Below are 16,583 nucleotides of genomic sequence, written 5' to 3'. Positions count from 1 at the left end.
AAGAAACAGTGACATCTTTCATTCTGTCCTGCAGGAACACCAGTGGTCCCCTGGCCGATCCGGATGGTAGTAACCTCACCAGACACCTTCAACTTCACTTTTCAGTGACTGGGAGATTGCTATTAGAAGGGCTTGGCTGACAGCAAAAGATGAATCTGTTAAGTGAATTCTTGACTGATGCCAGGCGAGGATGTCCTTGCAGAAATGCTCCTTACAGGTGCCAGACCAGGGAAGAGGCGTAACTCTTTCCAGCTCTATAATATATTTGCTATGACATCTTGGGCAAATTAGTTTACCTGTCTGTGGTGATCCACTCATTCAGATACATCTATTGACCTTGAGATATATCAGCGAAAAAACCCAGACAAATTCCCGCTTATGTTGCAGGGAAGAGAGCGGAAAATGAACAAATTTGTGAAGAATTCTGATCTCCACTTTCCCCCAAACCTGCTCCACCTGCAGTGCTAATGGCAACTCACCTTTGTGGTTGCTCAAGTCAAAAGCTCGGGGGTCATCCTTGGCTTCCTCTCTCTTTACTCCCCAGTCAATCCATCAGCAAACTTTGTCAAGTCCACCTTCAAAATACCTTCAGAACTCAACCCCTTCCTATCATGCACCTGCTACCACCCTGGGCTGAGTCACCATCATTCTTTCCTGGGTTATTGCAACTGTCTCCCGGCCAGTCTCCCAAAAGGAATATCTGAGCATGCCCACTGCCGGATCCTCCAGGGGCCTCTCATCCCGTTCAGAGTGAGAGCCTGTGCCCGTGCCTGGAGTTCTTCGGCCCTGCGTGCCCTGACCTCCCTCCCCCCTCCTCCTGCCCTGACCTCCCCTCCACGCCCTCGCCCTCTGCTCTCCCTGATGGAGCCACGCCGACCCTGCTGACCCGCAGGCAGCTCCGCACGCTCCTTGCTTTGTGCCTCTGCACCTCCTGCGCCCTGTCTCTGCAAGGCTCCTTCCCAGGCGGTCTCACTGCTTCGCCCTTCACTTCCTTCAGGCCTTTGCTCATATGTTTTCTTCTCCACAAGGATTTCTTGGGCACTTTCTCTAAAACGCCAGCCCCATCCCTGCTTTCTATTCTCCTGCCTTGTATTGCTGGTTTTCGTCTTAGCACTTCCTGTTTGCTCATATGGGATATATTTTATTTATTTGTTCACTGTCTCTCCTCCTATTTGCTAGAATGAAAGTTCCATGCAACCAGGGACTTTTGTCTGCTCACTGGTCTACCTTCAGGGCCTACAATGGTGTCTGGCACATAGTAGGCGCTCAATAGATATTTGCTGAAAGGCTGAGTGGTTCTCATCACCACCATCAGCAATGAATCAACAGGAGACATAATCTCTACGCTGCCAGCCTTTTGCTGATATCACAGCCCCAGGGAGTTAGCTGAATAATGCTGCCTTCTTTGAGTTTCTTAAATCAGTCATGCTGTCTCCCGCCTCAGGGCCTTTACACACGCTCCCCCTTCTGCCTGGGACTCTTTCTACTCATCCCTGCCCAAGTTCACTCCACTCATCTTTTGACTCTTGGCCAAAGCCTCACCTCCTCACTAAGGACATCTGGACACCCAGACTTGCTCAGACTCCTATTGCATGCCCTCTCAGTCCTCTTAACTTCCACTTGGTGGACTTACTACAATTGTAATGAAATAATTAGCTGGTTGCTAATTAGTTGTTTAAAGTCTCTTCTCCTTGTTGGGATGGAAGCCTGTCTCTCCCACTGCTTTGCCCTTGGCATCTGGTTCAGATGCTCACACACGTAGCTGCTCAGCAGGGATTTGCTGAAAAAGGCAATGAATGAATGAAATAACTGTAAAGACTCTAAGCCTGTGAGTTAGCGTAGAGGTAGGATAACCTGAAGAAAAATCATAAGAAGAGCAAAAATGCACATAAGTCACGATACCAGTGGTAGAGTTGCACCTACGTTGCTGGTTGTGTTAAACTGGATGATCTGGTTGGCCATGCTCCTAATGCGAAGGGTTGAAATGAGGGCGGCCACTTCGAGCTGCAATAAGAACAGTGATGGAGACATTTTAGAGCAACACCCATGGCCCTGCTTTCACAAAGTCCTCTTGAAAAATAGCCTGCAAGTTTATGAAATAAATACTGGGAGCTTGGATGTCATGCGTTTTCATGGCTTTGAAGATTTCTTTGATAGCAAGCTCATTGTTCATGGCTAAGGGTACACTTGGGACTACAGAAAAAGGACAATTGTCATGTATTTTCTAGCATCAAAATATTGAGAATTTAAGACTAGGTTAGATATCTTGAAAGCTGGGGGAAAAGGGCAAGAAAAGTGGGGCCAACCTGGGTAAATGGAACAATGTGGTATCTGACGAGTTCCAGAAGCTTCTGAGATCCCTGGGAAGGAATTAAAATACTTCTTTAGTCAATGAAGAAAACACAGCATTCCCCCCACCCTTCTGGAAACCTCCTCAAATGACTTTGGACATTTAGTCAAGAAAAATAAGTGACCCATAATCTCTTAATTGGGAAGTCCAGGGTGAGAAGAATCCCATCCCCCAAATAGCTACCATTCACCACATTCCTACTCTGGCAGGGGCTGTTCTGAAAGCACTGTGTGCACTTCTCCTTCAGTCCCCAACAGCCCTGTGAGCTGGGGCCTACTCTCGACTCATTCTGTGGGTGATAACACTGAGTTTTAAAGACATGTCCAAGGTCACAGAGCTAACTTAGGATATGAGCCTAAGGATTAGCCCAAGTTCTCAGTCACTCTGCTCCATGACCTCTCTGAACGTCCAAGGCAGCCTTCTGGATTTGCTAAGACAGACCTAGTTTATGATTCCTTTTCACTCTCATCATAACCGCATACTGGTTATTGAGGACTATACAGTCCTGTTTGGATGATCTGATCAGGATACTTGCCCTTCTCAGCTCCCATGGTACATGGTACATGGTACATGGTACATGGTACATGGTACATGGTACATGGTACATGGTACATGGTCATTTCTCCTGCAAAGCCCTTCCCAACATTTCTCATGCTTCAGAAAATGGAAGCAAGAGTGGAGAAAAAAAGAGGCTCTTGGGACTATAAACAGGATGAGCAGTCCTGTAAGGGTGTCCTGGGGAGAGCGCAGGGTTGGGGAGCCCAGGGACCACTGTCTTTGGGGGAAGGAGGTGGTGGCAGTGGTGGTGGTCTGTTGTAGAATGTTGCAATCTCCCAGCTGAGCCAGAGCTGGGGGTGACAAGCTTCACAGCCCTCAAATTCTGCTTCCTAAGTGGCACAACCATAGTCACTAGTCGAACGATCACAATCCAGATCATAGTAATGCCCATGAGGCCGACCATTCGGGGGACATGTTCCAACAGTGCGAAGCCCCAGATCAAAAGAAAGCCCTGCTGAATCTCAGTTCCATTCACTCAGATACCTCTCTGCATTTGGCCTTGGCCCTATGTCAGGAGAGTTACCTGTAAGTTGAGTGACCGCATATTCTGGTTTGTCTGTACCACCCTAGTTTACATCTAATGTCCTGGCAGCCCCAATCACTCTCAGAATTGTCCTGGTGTAAATGATAAATTGTATGGCTACCATAGCTATAAGTCAGTGGCATCGTGTGCAGGACATGGTTACCAAAAAGAGTGCTGAAGCTGACCACCGTCTACAGTACTGGCTCTGCTACTATGTGACCTTGAGCAAGTCACTTAGCCTCTGGGTTTTAACCTTCCCTTTATGCTACTTGCTGGTGCGGAGAAGTGAGACTTTTGCAGGCAGGAGCAATTACATCTATTACAAGCTTAGATGCTCAGTGGCAGAAGGAGTGAGAAAAAGTGAGGGCCACTGGGGAAATGCCAGACCAAACTGGCCTGCAGTCTCCCGGAAGGCACGAACTGGGTCTGTCTAGCTTATTAACCACTGTGTCCCCAGCCAGCACAGGATGGGGCACATGGCAGGCCCCGCATAAATTAAAAAGAGGAGGGGAAGGGTCCTAGGAAGAGCACTGAGCTGGACCTCAGGACCCTGAGTTCTAATCCTGGTTCTGCTTCTGCGTGACCTTGAGCAAGCCACGTAACTCCTCTAGTCTCCCCTTCACCTGCAAAATAAAGGGAGTGGTCTGGACCCCTTCAGCCCTCTAATTCTACATGGAGGACTTTGTCAACTGGGTAGTCCACTTCGGTGTTGGATCCCTTTCAGAAGAAACAGGAAAATGAGAAGGGACAAGGGCACTGATCGGCGTCGCTCCCTCCGCTGTGAGTCCCTCTGTCCCATTGAACTTCCAAGGCATTTGAGAATTGGCAAGGGCCGGTCTCTGCCCCCTTTGCTCTGACTTCTGTCTAGTCCAGAGATGAAGTCGTAACCTGGGGCTTATGATCAGGGGCTGGGTGCCTGTGGGGATGGGATGATTTGGGGACTGAACATTTTTTTAGGGAGAAAAAGAAAGATAAAGTGGAAAGGAAATTGGGGATACCAAATGAGAATTAGAAAGCAAGTGGGAATTAGAAACCAAGTGAGAATTAGAAACCAAGTGAGAATTAATTGGAAACCATTCTTCTGATGAGATCAGTTTGTTTTCCATTTTCTTGGCTTAGCTGATGGGACTGTCACTGCCTCCAGCTGCAGCTCTTCTGGGAAGACACAGCTAAAGGACGCTATTAAGGTGGATGGAGACAGAAAGAGCTTCCCATAGATGGAGAAATTTTAACCCACACAGGCTCCGAGCCTGAGGAAGAGGCAGAAATGGTTGTGGAAATTGATGTGGAAAAACAGTTTCTGACTCAGGACAAAGAGACTTGAAGCTTTACATTCTTTGCGGGAAGAAAAATATTGCCTTTGAGAGAAAAGAGATTGAGAGCCGGGAGCCGTGGTGTGTTAGTACGTCATTTCCATGGGGAAAAAATAAGCGGTGATTTATAGCGCTGGCCAGTGTCTATGGTGTAAATCACCGTGGGCTCATTTCAAGCTACCAACGCGATCTCAGTGAATGGAGCTGGGAAGAGACGCACAGTCGACTCCCGAGAGCCAGAGTGAGCCAGCTTCAGATACCAATCGGAGTGAAGGAGGGGGACAGAAGAGCTTTCTGAGCAAAAGTGCTTGATAGAGAAGCAGGGGGCTTGATTTTTTTTTCTATTCTAGTTAAGAGGTTTTGTTTTAATTTTAAGTGTACCTGATTATATGTCTGAGGACTCCTTTATTATTATTTTAAAAGATGCTCATGCACTCAGAGAGGCCATATAATATCAGGATTTTAATCATCTCCCAGGGGAGCAGCATTACTTTTTTAGCTTTAAAATTAGGTATAAGTGTGAGTTCTACAGAGAAGTAGAACAGGCTTTTTTCTTTCTTTCTTTCTTTTTTGCAATAGCTAAGTTTGAGGTGAGTGTGAATCATATGTTTAAAATAACATCCTATTTTTAAGACACTGGGGATATAGCATTTTAAATGAAAACCTATAGCAAATTGTTTAATATGTTGAATAATTGTCTGCAATGTAAGGGAGATTACCTTCTGATTTATCTCCTCGAGGCACAGCTTTTTAATCCAAACTTTTCTGAAAAATACCCTTATAGTACCAGAAAGTGTTCCAGAAAGGAATGTATTCACGTGAGCCTCTAAACCATACACGTAATAAGTTTCAGGTTTCCAGAAACAGTGTGGCCTGGGCTGCCTGAGTTAACAAAATGTCTAATTTTTTTCAAAATGCCTATTTCTGGGCCTCATTCTAGTACCATGAAATCAGAATGCTTGGGGAAATGTTCTGGAATATGCCTGCTTAACAAGCTCCTTAGGTGGTTCCTAAGCTTATGGAAGTTTGGGAATCATTAACCTAGAAGATCTGGATCCCCCATCCTGTATACTTGGCACTGATCTACAAGGTGTTCCCCCCAAATGCATGCACACTTTAACAGCGGATAGGTCAATTTTGAAAATGAAATGTATTTTAATAAACACTGCCTTTATAATTGTTCGAAGTGTGTGTAACATTTTTTGGGACACCCTGTACATGAGGTCACAGGCAGTCTGGCCCCATTGCCGGATGGCGGCGTGATTTCAGGACACGGGAAGAAAGCTGTGTCCCTTCCCCCACCGGACGCTCCAATGAACGAAATTCCATAACTAGCTGTTCTCTTCACTGTAAGGCTGTTATTTCTGGGAGTGGAAGCACTTTAAATGTTTTCGGTCATTTACACCGTAGTGCAGAGGAGTAAAAAATCTCCTTTTTAGAGGAGAATGTGAATTGAAGGCTAACGGCTGATAAAGGGGGTTATAATGGAGAGAGAGGAAAGGAACTGAAGGGAAAGGCTGGAGCATCTAAAAATAACATTTATGCCTTTTAAATTTAGCCTAAACCTGGCCCAGAATGGCCTAGTTTAGACTTTACTTTCTAGATGGCTTTAGAGTTGTAGAGAACTTAAAATATCAATTTTGCTACTGAGAAGAGCCAGGACAAATCAAACCGACCATTTAGATCTGGGGGTGCAAATAGATTTTATTTCCTCTGCCCAGTCTGACTGGTCACAGCTACTTGGAACTCCAGTGAGGAGTATTAGCCACAGCAGTACCCGGCTTAGTGCCAGAGAACTGATTGATTAATGATGTCTGCCTGGGTTGCAGGAGGGTGAGTGGTGACATGTGTGCTCCTTACTTGCCACCCCCAGTTTAGACAAAGCCTGTGTGGCCACAGACTGAGCCCATCAGAGCGAGTAGGGTACAGTACCTCTGGAGAGAGGAGGTAATCGAGAATGCCATCCTCCATGCCATTCAAGGCTTCATTACTCGGAACAAAAGCGGTGTATGGTCCACCAACTCCATCTTCATCTAAGGCATGTCCCATGCCGGTTTTCTGCAATTAAGGAATAAAATTTTATATCTGCAATGACCTCAGGCAGAGTAACTCCTCAAATAATATTGATCGTCGACACACCTGCTAATTTTACGAAGGACCGGGCATAAAACATTTCCCAGAAATCCACGAAAAGTACATACCTCTAACAAAGATCGGAACTTGCTATATCTTGGCTGTAGCATTGTCATTATGGTTTGCTAAAAGGAGACATTTTGTTTAAAAATTAGTGGAAAAAAATAAGTAGTTTAGGAAATAGACACCCTAACACTAAAAGACTGATGACAGCGTTTATGTGTGAGTGTGGACAGATAATGAAAAAGAGCTGGGCAACGTTATACAAAAACTTCCTGTTGTTATTGAAACAGTAGCTCAGCCTGCACATTCTGAAACAGCGTTTAGCTGTCACCGAACAGTCGGGGGGGATACATGCCACTGAAGGGAGACGGCCTCCTCCTTAAAGCTTGAGGGATACATCCTCACTGGTCACTGGGCAGAACTGTCAGCTGTGGCCATAAAGGAGGTCACAAGATCAAGACCTTTCCTACGCCTACTGCAGGCCTTTCTCTCTGCAGAGGTATCCCGAATTCTGTTGACAAATTATCGCATCCCCGTGGTCGGGGTCCTAGTACAAATGAAGGTCAAGTCCGTGCGGCTGGCATGCGTTTCCTTTATGGATGTGCCTCGCCACGGAACAAAGGAAGATGGATTGGAGTCGAGGTCACTTGTAGCTGAAATATCTCACCTCCGTGTCGCTCTCAAACGTGGGTGCCATGTTGTCCATGGCTCTGTCGAGAATGTGCAGGAGCCCGTTGGAAGCTATTATGTTCCCCTCTATAATTTTTACCTTCCTTTTGCCTCCATAGAGTTTAAGCTTTAGTTGATTGTCCTAAAACACCAAGGGAAAATAAGATTAGTGTGGTGGCCTGGAAGGAGTGAGCACTGGACTAGAAGTCAGAAGTCCTGAGTCCTTGGGGCCTGCCATTTATTGGCTGTGTGATCTCAGGTAGGCCACTCGACCTAAAATGGGGGGGGGGGAGCGATGGCATCTGCTTGATACACTTCACGGGGTTTTCATTAAGATCAAATGAGACAGCTTGTGAAATCACTGATGGCTAACACCACATGAAAATGTGAATCAGGCATTGCAATCTCTCCCAATAGACTGCAAGCTCCAACAGGGCAGAACTGCTCAATTTGCTATAAACACATCATCTGGTTTACTGTCTGTACAGAGTAGCTGCACAATAAAACATGTCTGTTGAATAAATAACGGAAGCCAATTTCTTCTTCTTCCCATGTGGCGCCTATAAGTTACAGACTTAGTAAATACTAGTTGATTGAATAGATGAATGAATGAATGAATGCATGTCCTTGGGAGAAAGAAAGCAACTTCCTCTCCTCTCCTCTCCTCTCCTCTCCTCTCCTCTCCTCTCCTCTCCTCTCCTCTCCTCTCCTCTCCTCTCCTCTCCTCTCCTCTCCTCTCCTCTCCTCTCCTCTCCTCTCCTCTCCTCTCCTCTCCTCTCCTCTCCTCTCCTCTCCTCTCCTCTCCTCCCCTCTCCTCCTCTCCCTTCCACCCACCCATCCTCTCACACACAGCACAATATGCTGGTTGAGTCAGGTTTTGGAGTCAGGCAGACCAGCACTTGAATCCTGGCTCTGGACATCCCTTACGGGGTCACTGTCAATCTTACCTGGAATAAATAAAGATTTACCCTAGATCCTTGCATAGAGTAAGTGCTCAATAACCTATCAGCTATTGATATTTGGTGAAACGTACCTGTATGGTCCATAACGCACATATGCACTTTCTGTCGATTAACCACGTGGACCTCAGCTCAGTAAAGTCACAAAAAGAGCTACTTGTGAAAGGGGGGGAGGATAGTTTTGTTTAAAAAGCAAAACAGAGCTAATGGCATTAGGAAAGGTGGAGTGCCACGCAGGAGAGGGCGGGTAAACTGCAGCAATCTAAAACAAACATCATCCATTTCCTTTCACAAGAACAGTGCTGATCTGGCTTTGTGCGGATACTTCCAGGGAACAGGTTGACTCAAACCTTCTCCTTCCAGCTGGCTGGTGAATGATGGCTGCCTTGAAAAGGAATTCAGGCCCGAGCAAAATCGAGCGCCTTCTAAGCCCCTTTCTGTAGCAGTCCCCCTCCGACCTGGCCTTCCTGGCGCTGCTCTCCACTTCTTCCCCCGCAGGGAAGGTCTCCACAGGGAGGGCCAGCCCTGGGCCCTGACTCGGGGACAGCTCCGCTCTGGGAGAGACCACCAGAGAAGCCTTACCTTGTCCCCACTGAAGATTTCCCCTGACCTTCCCGTCAAGGTGTAGAATGCGTCTGTGTTATTCATACACTCGGTGCTCATCTGCCCAGCAATTATGTGGAGTTTCACGAAGTACTGAGTAGCCTTATGGTCCTTCAAAAGCTCTTGGACCTAAGAGAAGAGAGCGGTCCCTTCAGTCCCCATCATTGGAAGGAGAAAATGAGGTTTGTGATTCATACATTGACTTGTTTAAGAAAGACATCAAAGGCCGGGCACCCTCCCTGGCCTTGGGCTTTCTCATGCAGATGACTTTCCTTGAGCTCAGCTGCCCTGGGCCGGGCTTAAGTTAGGAGATGGAGGGCTCAGGGCACCGAGGAGTCCTCTTGAGCCCAGGAAGCAGGTGGAAGTGAAGTATGAAATCAGGTGAAAAGAGCAGGTGGGGTGGACCAATGGAGCTCTGGAACAGTAACATTAAGACTTTTGAAATTCATCAGACCAAATCTACATTTTTCAGTATATCATCAATAATCAACCAACAGAGATTTTTGAATTAACATTGTGCAAACAGAATCTGTATATTAAACAAGAGACCACATGCAAAGTACCCAGCCCGGGGGCATGCAATATTTACCAATTCTCCCCAACAGGAGAGGAGGGGGGGCACCCCTGAAGATTAGTGGTAGGTTCATCTCAGAGAGATTAATGGTGGTGGCATATTAGGGTGAGAGAGTATGGAACTTACTGGGTTTTTATTCAATACAGCAAAAATCATCACAGAATATCTTAGAGTAAGATAGACCAATTTTATACAAATCAGTATGTCTATTATTTACATTAAACCAAATCTCCACCAGGCACTGTGAGTTTCATTCCCACTGGATGACATTACCTCAGACAAAAGCCGCTCACATGGAAGGCTACAACTTTCTAGTTTTCCTTCTCGCGATGACCATTTGTGATTTTAAATAAATAAATATCTAGCTAATGCATCAATTCCATCCTTCCTGTAGGAAGTGAGCAGTTTTGCAGCAAATCTTATCACATGACTCTAGTTGAGAACTCGCAGTGATTACCCTTGAAGGGCTAATGACTGGAAGGGGCATCAAGGGTCTTGAAGAGAGCTGGTAATGGTCTTGCTACATAAGTACATTTACTTTGTGACAATTTGTTGAGTTGTACACTCACAATTTGTATACTTTCTATCAGGATGTTGTATTTCACTAAAAGAAGTTTACCAAAATATTGCCATCTTTATCATCAGTAGGTTTGATTTTAATGAGGGTTTCCTGCTTTAAATAAAAGAAGATTTAAATTTTTAAAAAATTTTTTGCATCAGCCTCTTGGTGTAGCTTTATTTTAAATACTTACATTGAATCCTTTCAGTCCCTTGTCTGTCGGCAACAGCACAGTGAATGGTCCCAGGTTACTGAGTGGCCAGGCGTAGGCTTTGTCTTAGTGGTAGAAACACACAAAGAAAACAAATGGGTCAGTGGCACATGCAGAGTAAAGTCATGCGATGGTCCTTGTGGTCCATTTAGACCCCCGACTCAAGAGCTCCGCTGTGCTAAGTGGCATGTGCAGGCCCTTTGTCAACGGGAAGCTGTCTGAGAATGGGAGGCACCGTGATGTGGTGGCCCCCAGAGGTTTCTCAGAACGGTGTCATTTTTCCTGCAGCCACGGTCTTGGCTTCAAGGACACCCTGTGATGAGAAGTTCAGTGAAGGCCATGTCACCAAACCCCACCCAGCAGGCCCCCAACCCTATGCCTGACTCTCTTAGCTGTCACCATCTCAGTGAACAAAGCTCTTACTCCATCTGGACCAGCTCAGAAGAGCCTCCCGCTTGGCTTACTGCTCTCTGCTCTTGCCATTTTGAATGGTTAGTCATTTTTTTTTCTTTACTCAAAGGACTCTGCCTCTTCATTTTGCAGGAGGCCCTGCAAGTTCTGTGGCTGGTCCTGTTTCTGTGCCCCTGGGGAAGCTGGAGTAGAAGATGTGCTCTGTGCTCTCACACAGGAGGCGATGTGTGTACCAGCACTTTATAAATGGGGCAGCTGAGAGGCTGACCGGACTCTGTCTAGGGAAATGTTCGAGGGCCAGGTCTGCAAAGGACACCCTGTCACTCCATTCTGCTCTCATTTGATATTTTGAGTCCTTTGAGAAGGCTCTGAGGAGACTGGAAGATCGCCCCGGAGCCCTGAGGCACGCCAGTAATGCCTGAATCCCCTTAGGATGCCTCGGAAAGAACAGGACATTTATGCAGGGTGTACTGTCTCAGGGGCTTCTTCACTCTCTATGCCCAGTAATATCTGTCAACCTTGTTTCATACCTGAAGGACCCGTAAGGTCAAGGGAGAGAGGCTGGCCTCCACAGTCATATTAGTAGTTGCCTTGTCTCAGTGTTGCAGACCTGTTAATCTATGGTGACCCCAGGACCCTGTCCTCAGCTCTCTGCCTCTTAAGGTTGCATTGCTGGGTCTCCTGGCACCAACTCCCATCTCCCTGGAAATAGCTGCCTGTCCTTTCCCTCCCACCTGCGTGACCCCTTCCTAGAAGCTGATCCCAAGCAACAAGACTTGCCTAGCCTGCCCATTCTTTGTGAATGATTGTCTTGCAGTTGCCCTTGCCTGAAAGCTGGCTGCCCTTTATGTGGAATTTGCCCCCGTAGCTGCATACCCAGGAGCGAGATGAAAGAAGTCAGCCTTCCTTGCCATTTTCCTCCGGGTTCAGTGTTTAATTCTCTGAGCCGCTCCATGATGTTTCCATAACACGCCGAGCCATCGCCCACGTAACCTTTCTGGCAAGTGCATCTACAGAGAGGGTGAAAACACAGGGTCTCAGAGCCTTTGAGTGGTGAGACCCTGCAGCCAACTCCTTATCTAGATCCTTGTTTGCAACAGCGGGAGATACTCTCCCAGCCTCACTTTTTAGCTCAGGTGTGATTGGCTCTAGGCGCCCTTGTCTGACCGCCTGACCCTCCCTTGACAGGAGCATACCGGCCATGCCTCCATCACAACCCCTCTCGCCAAAATGACCTCTTGAGGTGCTGTCTCCTCTCTGGGTGGGAGGCTCTCCTAGGGCCTGGATCCCACCCGGGACAGGGCCCAACTGCTGAACTGATTGTTTTCTAAGAACCTTGAATTGAGAGGGCTATAAAGACAATAACAGCTACCTTGTCCTTTAGTCCTTTGAGCGTCTCACATGCTGGAGATGGAACTGGAAACAAATAATTTATAGCAACAGGATAAGGCCACTTAATTCCCTAAGTCCCTCTTATTTTACCTATGAAATAAGTTTAATAAAACCTTTAGGATTGTTAGTAGAAGAGGTAATGCATGAAAAACAGCTGGCACAGTGACAGATTCATAGAAAAAGCTCAACACTTGGACGATGGTGATGATGATAATGTTGATGACAATGATGGTGATGATGATGGAGATAGTGGTGATAACAGCAGTCACGTGGAAGGGCTGGGATATAGCGGGACAAATCCATAAACAGATAACGTAAGCTCCATAGTAAGCGTCATGGTAGAAGCTTGAATAGGACACTTTGGGACAGGGGAGAGGAAGTGACTATTTTGCCTGGAGAAATATGGAGCAGGCTCCAGGAGAAAGTAACATTGAAGATAATTCTAGGAGTATACATATGAGTTTCCCAGCCAGACACGTCTATTGATTGAGTTACCAGGGTTTTTATAGAGCTGTCACTCTCAACCAGGGGCAATTTTGCCCTGCAGGGAACATTTGGCAATATCTAGAGATGTTTTTGGTTGTCACAACCAGCGTGAAGGTGCTACTGGCATCTGGTTGATAGAGGTCAGGGATGCTGCTAAACTGCCTGCAATACACGGCACAGCACCTGCTACAAGGTGTTACCTGGCCCCAAATGCTAGTAGCGCTGAGGTTGAGAAACTTTGTTATAAGAGATCACTAAGGTAGATCTAACCATGAAACAATAATCTATTTAATACAATGGAATAACAGTTTCCTACTTAACCATCAGCTTTCTCTGCAAGTACTGTGCCACAAGATGATGAATTTAAGGCCAAGAGGGGCACTGAAAGTGAAACATCGGTCATTGTTGAAAATTAATCCTTCCCTAAGTTACATAAGTTTTATTTGAGGACAACTGTTGCTAGCTAGACAAGTAACCTTTGCAAACTACTAAGTATGTTTCTCTCTAAAAGTTCCCTAAGTTGTTAGGAGGCCAATGATCTGCTTTGTGTAAAGTGCCTCGATTGGTTTTCCTAAGAATGGCAGGAGAGCTGTATTTCAGTGGCCTTGGTGCTGGATGGAATGTATGAAATATAAATACTTTTTATTTTTATTTAAAATCTCGATCCAAAGTCTGAGACTTCATGAGGTCATTTTCTGACTTAAATGTTCTCATTCGGGCTGTGGCAGGTCCACAGCATTGCCTGTTTTGTAAATTGGTTCTTTATTAGGTATAAAGGTCTCCTGCTGTCTTAAAGTTTTAAAACACCCCTAAGCCAAACCCTTGGGCACTATTGGTGGGAATGCAGACTGGTGCAGCCACTGTGGAAAACCGTATGGAGGGTCCTCAAAAAAATTAAAAATGGAATGCCTTATGACCCAGTGATTCCACTTTTGAGCATATATCCAAAGAAACCCAAAACACTAATTCAAAAGAACATATGCACCCCTATGTTCATTGCAGCAGCACTTACAATAGCCAAGCTATGGAAACAGCCCAAGTGCTCATCCATAGACGAGTGGATAAAAAGCTGTGGGACATTTACACAATGGAATATTACTTAGCCATAAAAAAGAACAAAATCTTGCCATTTGCAACAGCATAGATGGACCTAGAGGGTATTATGGTAAGTTAAATAAGTCACTCAGAGAAAGACAAATACCATATGATTTCACTTATATGTGGAATCTAAAGACCAATATAAATGAACAAATGAAACAGAAACAGTCTCATATACACAGAGAACAGGGTGTTGTGGGGCTGGATGAAAAGGTGAAAGGATTGAGAAGTACAAATTGGTAGTTATGGCGTAGTCATGGGGATGTAAAGTACAGCATAGGGAATATAGTGAATAATATTCTAATAACTATGTGTGGTGACAGGTGGGTACTGGAAATATCAGGGGGAACACTTTGAAAAGTATATGATTGTCTAACCACTGTGCTGTATACCTGAAGCTAATACAAAATAATATTGAATGCAAACTATAATTGAAAAATTAAAAAAATTGTGAGAATTCTAGCTTCTTTAAATACATACATACATACATACATACAAACACCTATAACTGTGGGTGGGAAGTTACATAACCTGTCTGAGGTCGCCCCACTGGAGAATGGGGGAGCCCCCATTTGGACCCATTCTCCTTTATTGGTTATTCTTCTGTAGCTGATACAGTATGACTTTTAATATTCTGCATAAACTGATTGCCATATTGAAGAGGTGCAAACAAAAGAAATCTTTATCCTGGGTGAAGTAAAGTACCCAGATTACTGATGGCACCATATTTTATCAAAGACCCTTAGCCAGCCTTTAACCTAGGCCTCTTTCCTGCTGAAGACAGGCCATTTGGCGGGGGTGGGGGTGGTGGGGGCGGGGGCGGGGGTGGGGATCAAGGAGGCTTGTGACACACATACCCCTAAAACCCATTGTTAGTTCCACTGACACTCCAAACAAAAGTTTCAATGCAATTTCTATCATTCTAATGTTCAGTTTCAGGTTTCAAGTTTATCTTCTCGAACCCAAAGGAAAGAAATTGTTTAGTGTGTTCTACTAAAGCCTTCTCAGAGGACGCTTGACAGTGTGTGAACTGGCATGTTTGGTTGTCAGTGTTCCTAGGATCTGTGTTTTAAAAGGGGACGAGCCTGAGCACTACGTGTGTTGGGTGCGTGTGTGCCTGTCCGCATGGCCGGGGTGTGCTTGTGTGTGCACACACGTGCGTGGAGTGATTTCCACGTGTCAGGGTTCTGCTCAGAGTGATGAATGTACTCTCATGAAATCCTCATGAGAGCCCTGGTCCTCCCCCTTTTACGACAGAGAAAACTTCAACTCAGACAGGTTAAGGTAAGTGGCCGAGCTGAGGTCTGAACCCACGGTGAGCTCGGGTTTACTTATTTGCCCAGACAGGACGTGATGGCCACAAAACTTCCCTGGGCCAATGCACACATTCAGAACCCAGCTATGAAAGGAATGAGCTCCCAAGAAGACAGAAGGGTTCTGGAACCACAGAAACTCTTCTGTAATTCCGTGGTTCAGTGTGTTTTACGGTCCTGAGCTCGCAGTGGCAGTCAGAGTCCTTCTCAGATGCTGATGACGATGAGAATGGAAAGTGGTGTCAAGATAGAAGCCTCGTTCTGGGAGTCAAGACACTTGGGCTCTAGCCTCAGCTCACCCACTAATAACAACATGGTAACAGCTGTATAGCAGTTTCCAGAACATTCTCTCATGTCATCTTCACAACAACCTTGTAAAGTAGTTATCCCTGTGCTCATTTTATACACAGAGAAACTGAAGCCAGAGAGATGGTGTCGCTTTCCCAAGGTCATGTGGCCGATAGATAGAAGGGCAGGGGCTTAAACTCAGGTCTTTCAACTCCAAACACCTCCCTCTCCCCACCCCGAGAGCTGCCCCAGCTTCAGAAATTTCCACACAAATACCCTGACTCCCAGTAAACCCCTTCTTTCCTCAGTAAACCAGGGGTCCAGGAAACACCGCCGGCGTTCATTCCCTCTCCCCGGTGTTGTTTTGCGCAGCTAACAAGCAATATTTCACAGATGAGGAAACAGGCACATACATTAGCGGTCAGGCCCCGGAGGGGCAGCGTTTGTTTTCCCAGTGGCCGTGGCTTCCTCCCCCCCTGACCACCTCGTGCAGGTCAGCAGGCCGCTCAGCCTTTCAGACCGTTCTGATGGCCTGTACAAAGGAAACCATTTTTGAATGACTTGCCCATTAAAACAAAGATTTTCTAAGTACCTACTGTGCTCCTTGCATTGTGCTATGGGGGGGGGGGGGAATCTAGGCAGAATAAGACATTCCCGCCCTTCGAGGAACTTACAGCCTTGACTGGCCCCCATGGCCCCCACGTTCACCTCTTGGAAAGGACACGGTGGTGGACTTGCAACGACTTACTTGGTCCGGCCTGGAGCTACGGTGGAGCAGTTTGCATTCCTGGGACAGGGGTTGTTAGATTTGCAGACGTCGGTCACGCTGCACCCCACGCCGGGCACGAAGCCGTGGTAATGTTCCTTACACTCACAGTGAGACTTCGGGGGGGGGGGGGAGAAAAACAAAGGGTTCTAGTTAGTCACTGACATGACACTTCTTAAATTCTTATCTTTATTCTGCCATAAAAACCAACTTGAAGGACGTCCGAAGTGTGGGCTTAAACTAGAACTTTGTCAAGGCGCCTGAAATGGGAAACCCCGAGCCTACATCTAGTCTGTTTGGAAACTCACAGGCCCTGGTGGGGGTTTATTCTCAGCTTCCTCGTTCGCTAACCCTGGGCCTCGCTGGCCCCTGAC

At 46.3% G+C, this 16,583-nt stretch overlaps 1 protein-coding gene across 3 annotated transcripts in view; it reads right to left on the bottom strand.

The window, feature by feature from the left end:
- STAB2 (stabilin 2) overlaps nucleotides 1–16,583 on the bottom strand; it is a 116,156-nt gene that overhangs the window by 78,579 nt on the left and 20,994 nt on the right. For all 3 annotated transcript variants that reach the window (XM_087814861.1, XM_016223240.2, XM_087814860.1), the window contains exons 9-17: nucleotides 16,192–16,325; nucleotides 11,743–11,876; nucleotides 10,438–10,520; nucleotides 9,091–9,240; nucleotides 7,548–7,691; nucleotides 6,946–7,002; nucleotides 6,677–6,802; nucleotides 2,307–2,360; nucleotides 1,924–2,004 (exon numbers count right to left, since the gene is read on the bottom strand). In XM_087814861.1, coding sequence (XP_087670987.1) covers nucleotides 1,924–2,004; nucleotides 2,307–2,360; nucleotides 6,677–6,802; nucleotides 6,946–7,002; nucleotides 7,548–7,691; nucleotides 9,091–9,240; nucleotides 10,438–10,520; nucleotides 11,743–11,876; nucleotides 16,192–16,325 — 963 coding nt within the window. The remainder of the gene's footprint in view (nucleotides 1–1,923; nucleotides 2,005–2,306; nucleotides 2,361–6,676; nucleotides 6,803–6,945; nucleotides 7,003–7,547; nucleotides 7,692–9,090; nucleotides 9,241–10,437; nucleotides 10,521–11,742; nucleotides 11,877–16,191; nucleotides 16,326–16,583) is intronic.

Source organism: Miniopterus natalensis, chromosome 2, assembly GCF_054644295.1.
Source record: "Miniopterus natalensis isolate mMinNat1 chromosome 2, mMinNat1.hap1, whole genome shotgun sequence".
Taxonomy (NCBI): Eukaryota; Metazoa; Chordata; class Mammalia; order Chiroptera; family Miniopteridae; genus Miniopterus; species Miniopterus natalensis.
Note: the sequence above shows the minus strand (reverse complement) of the source record. Positions and strands in the feature narration are given on the sequence as shown.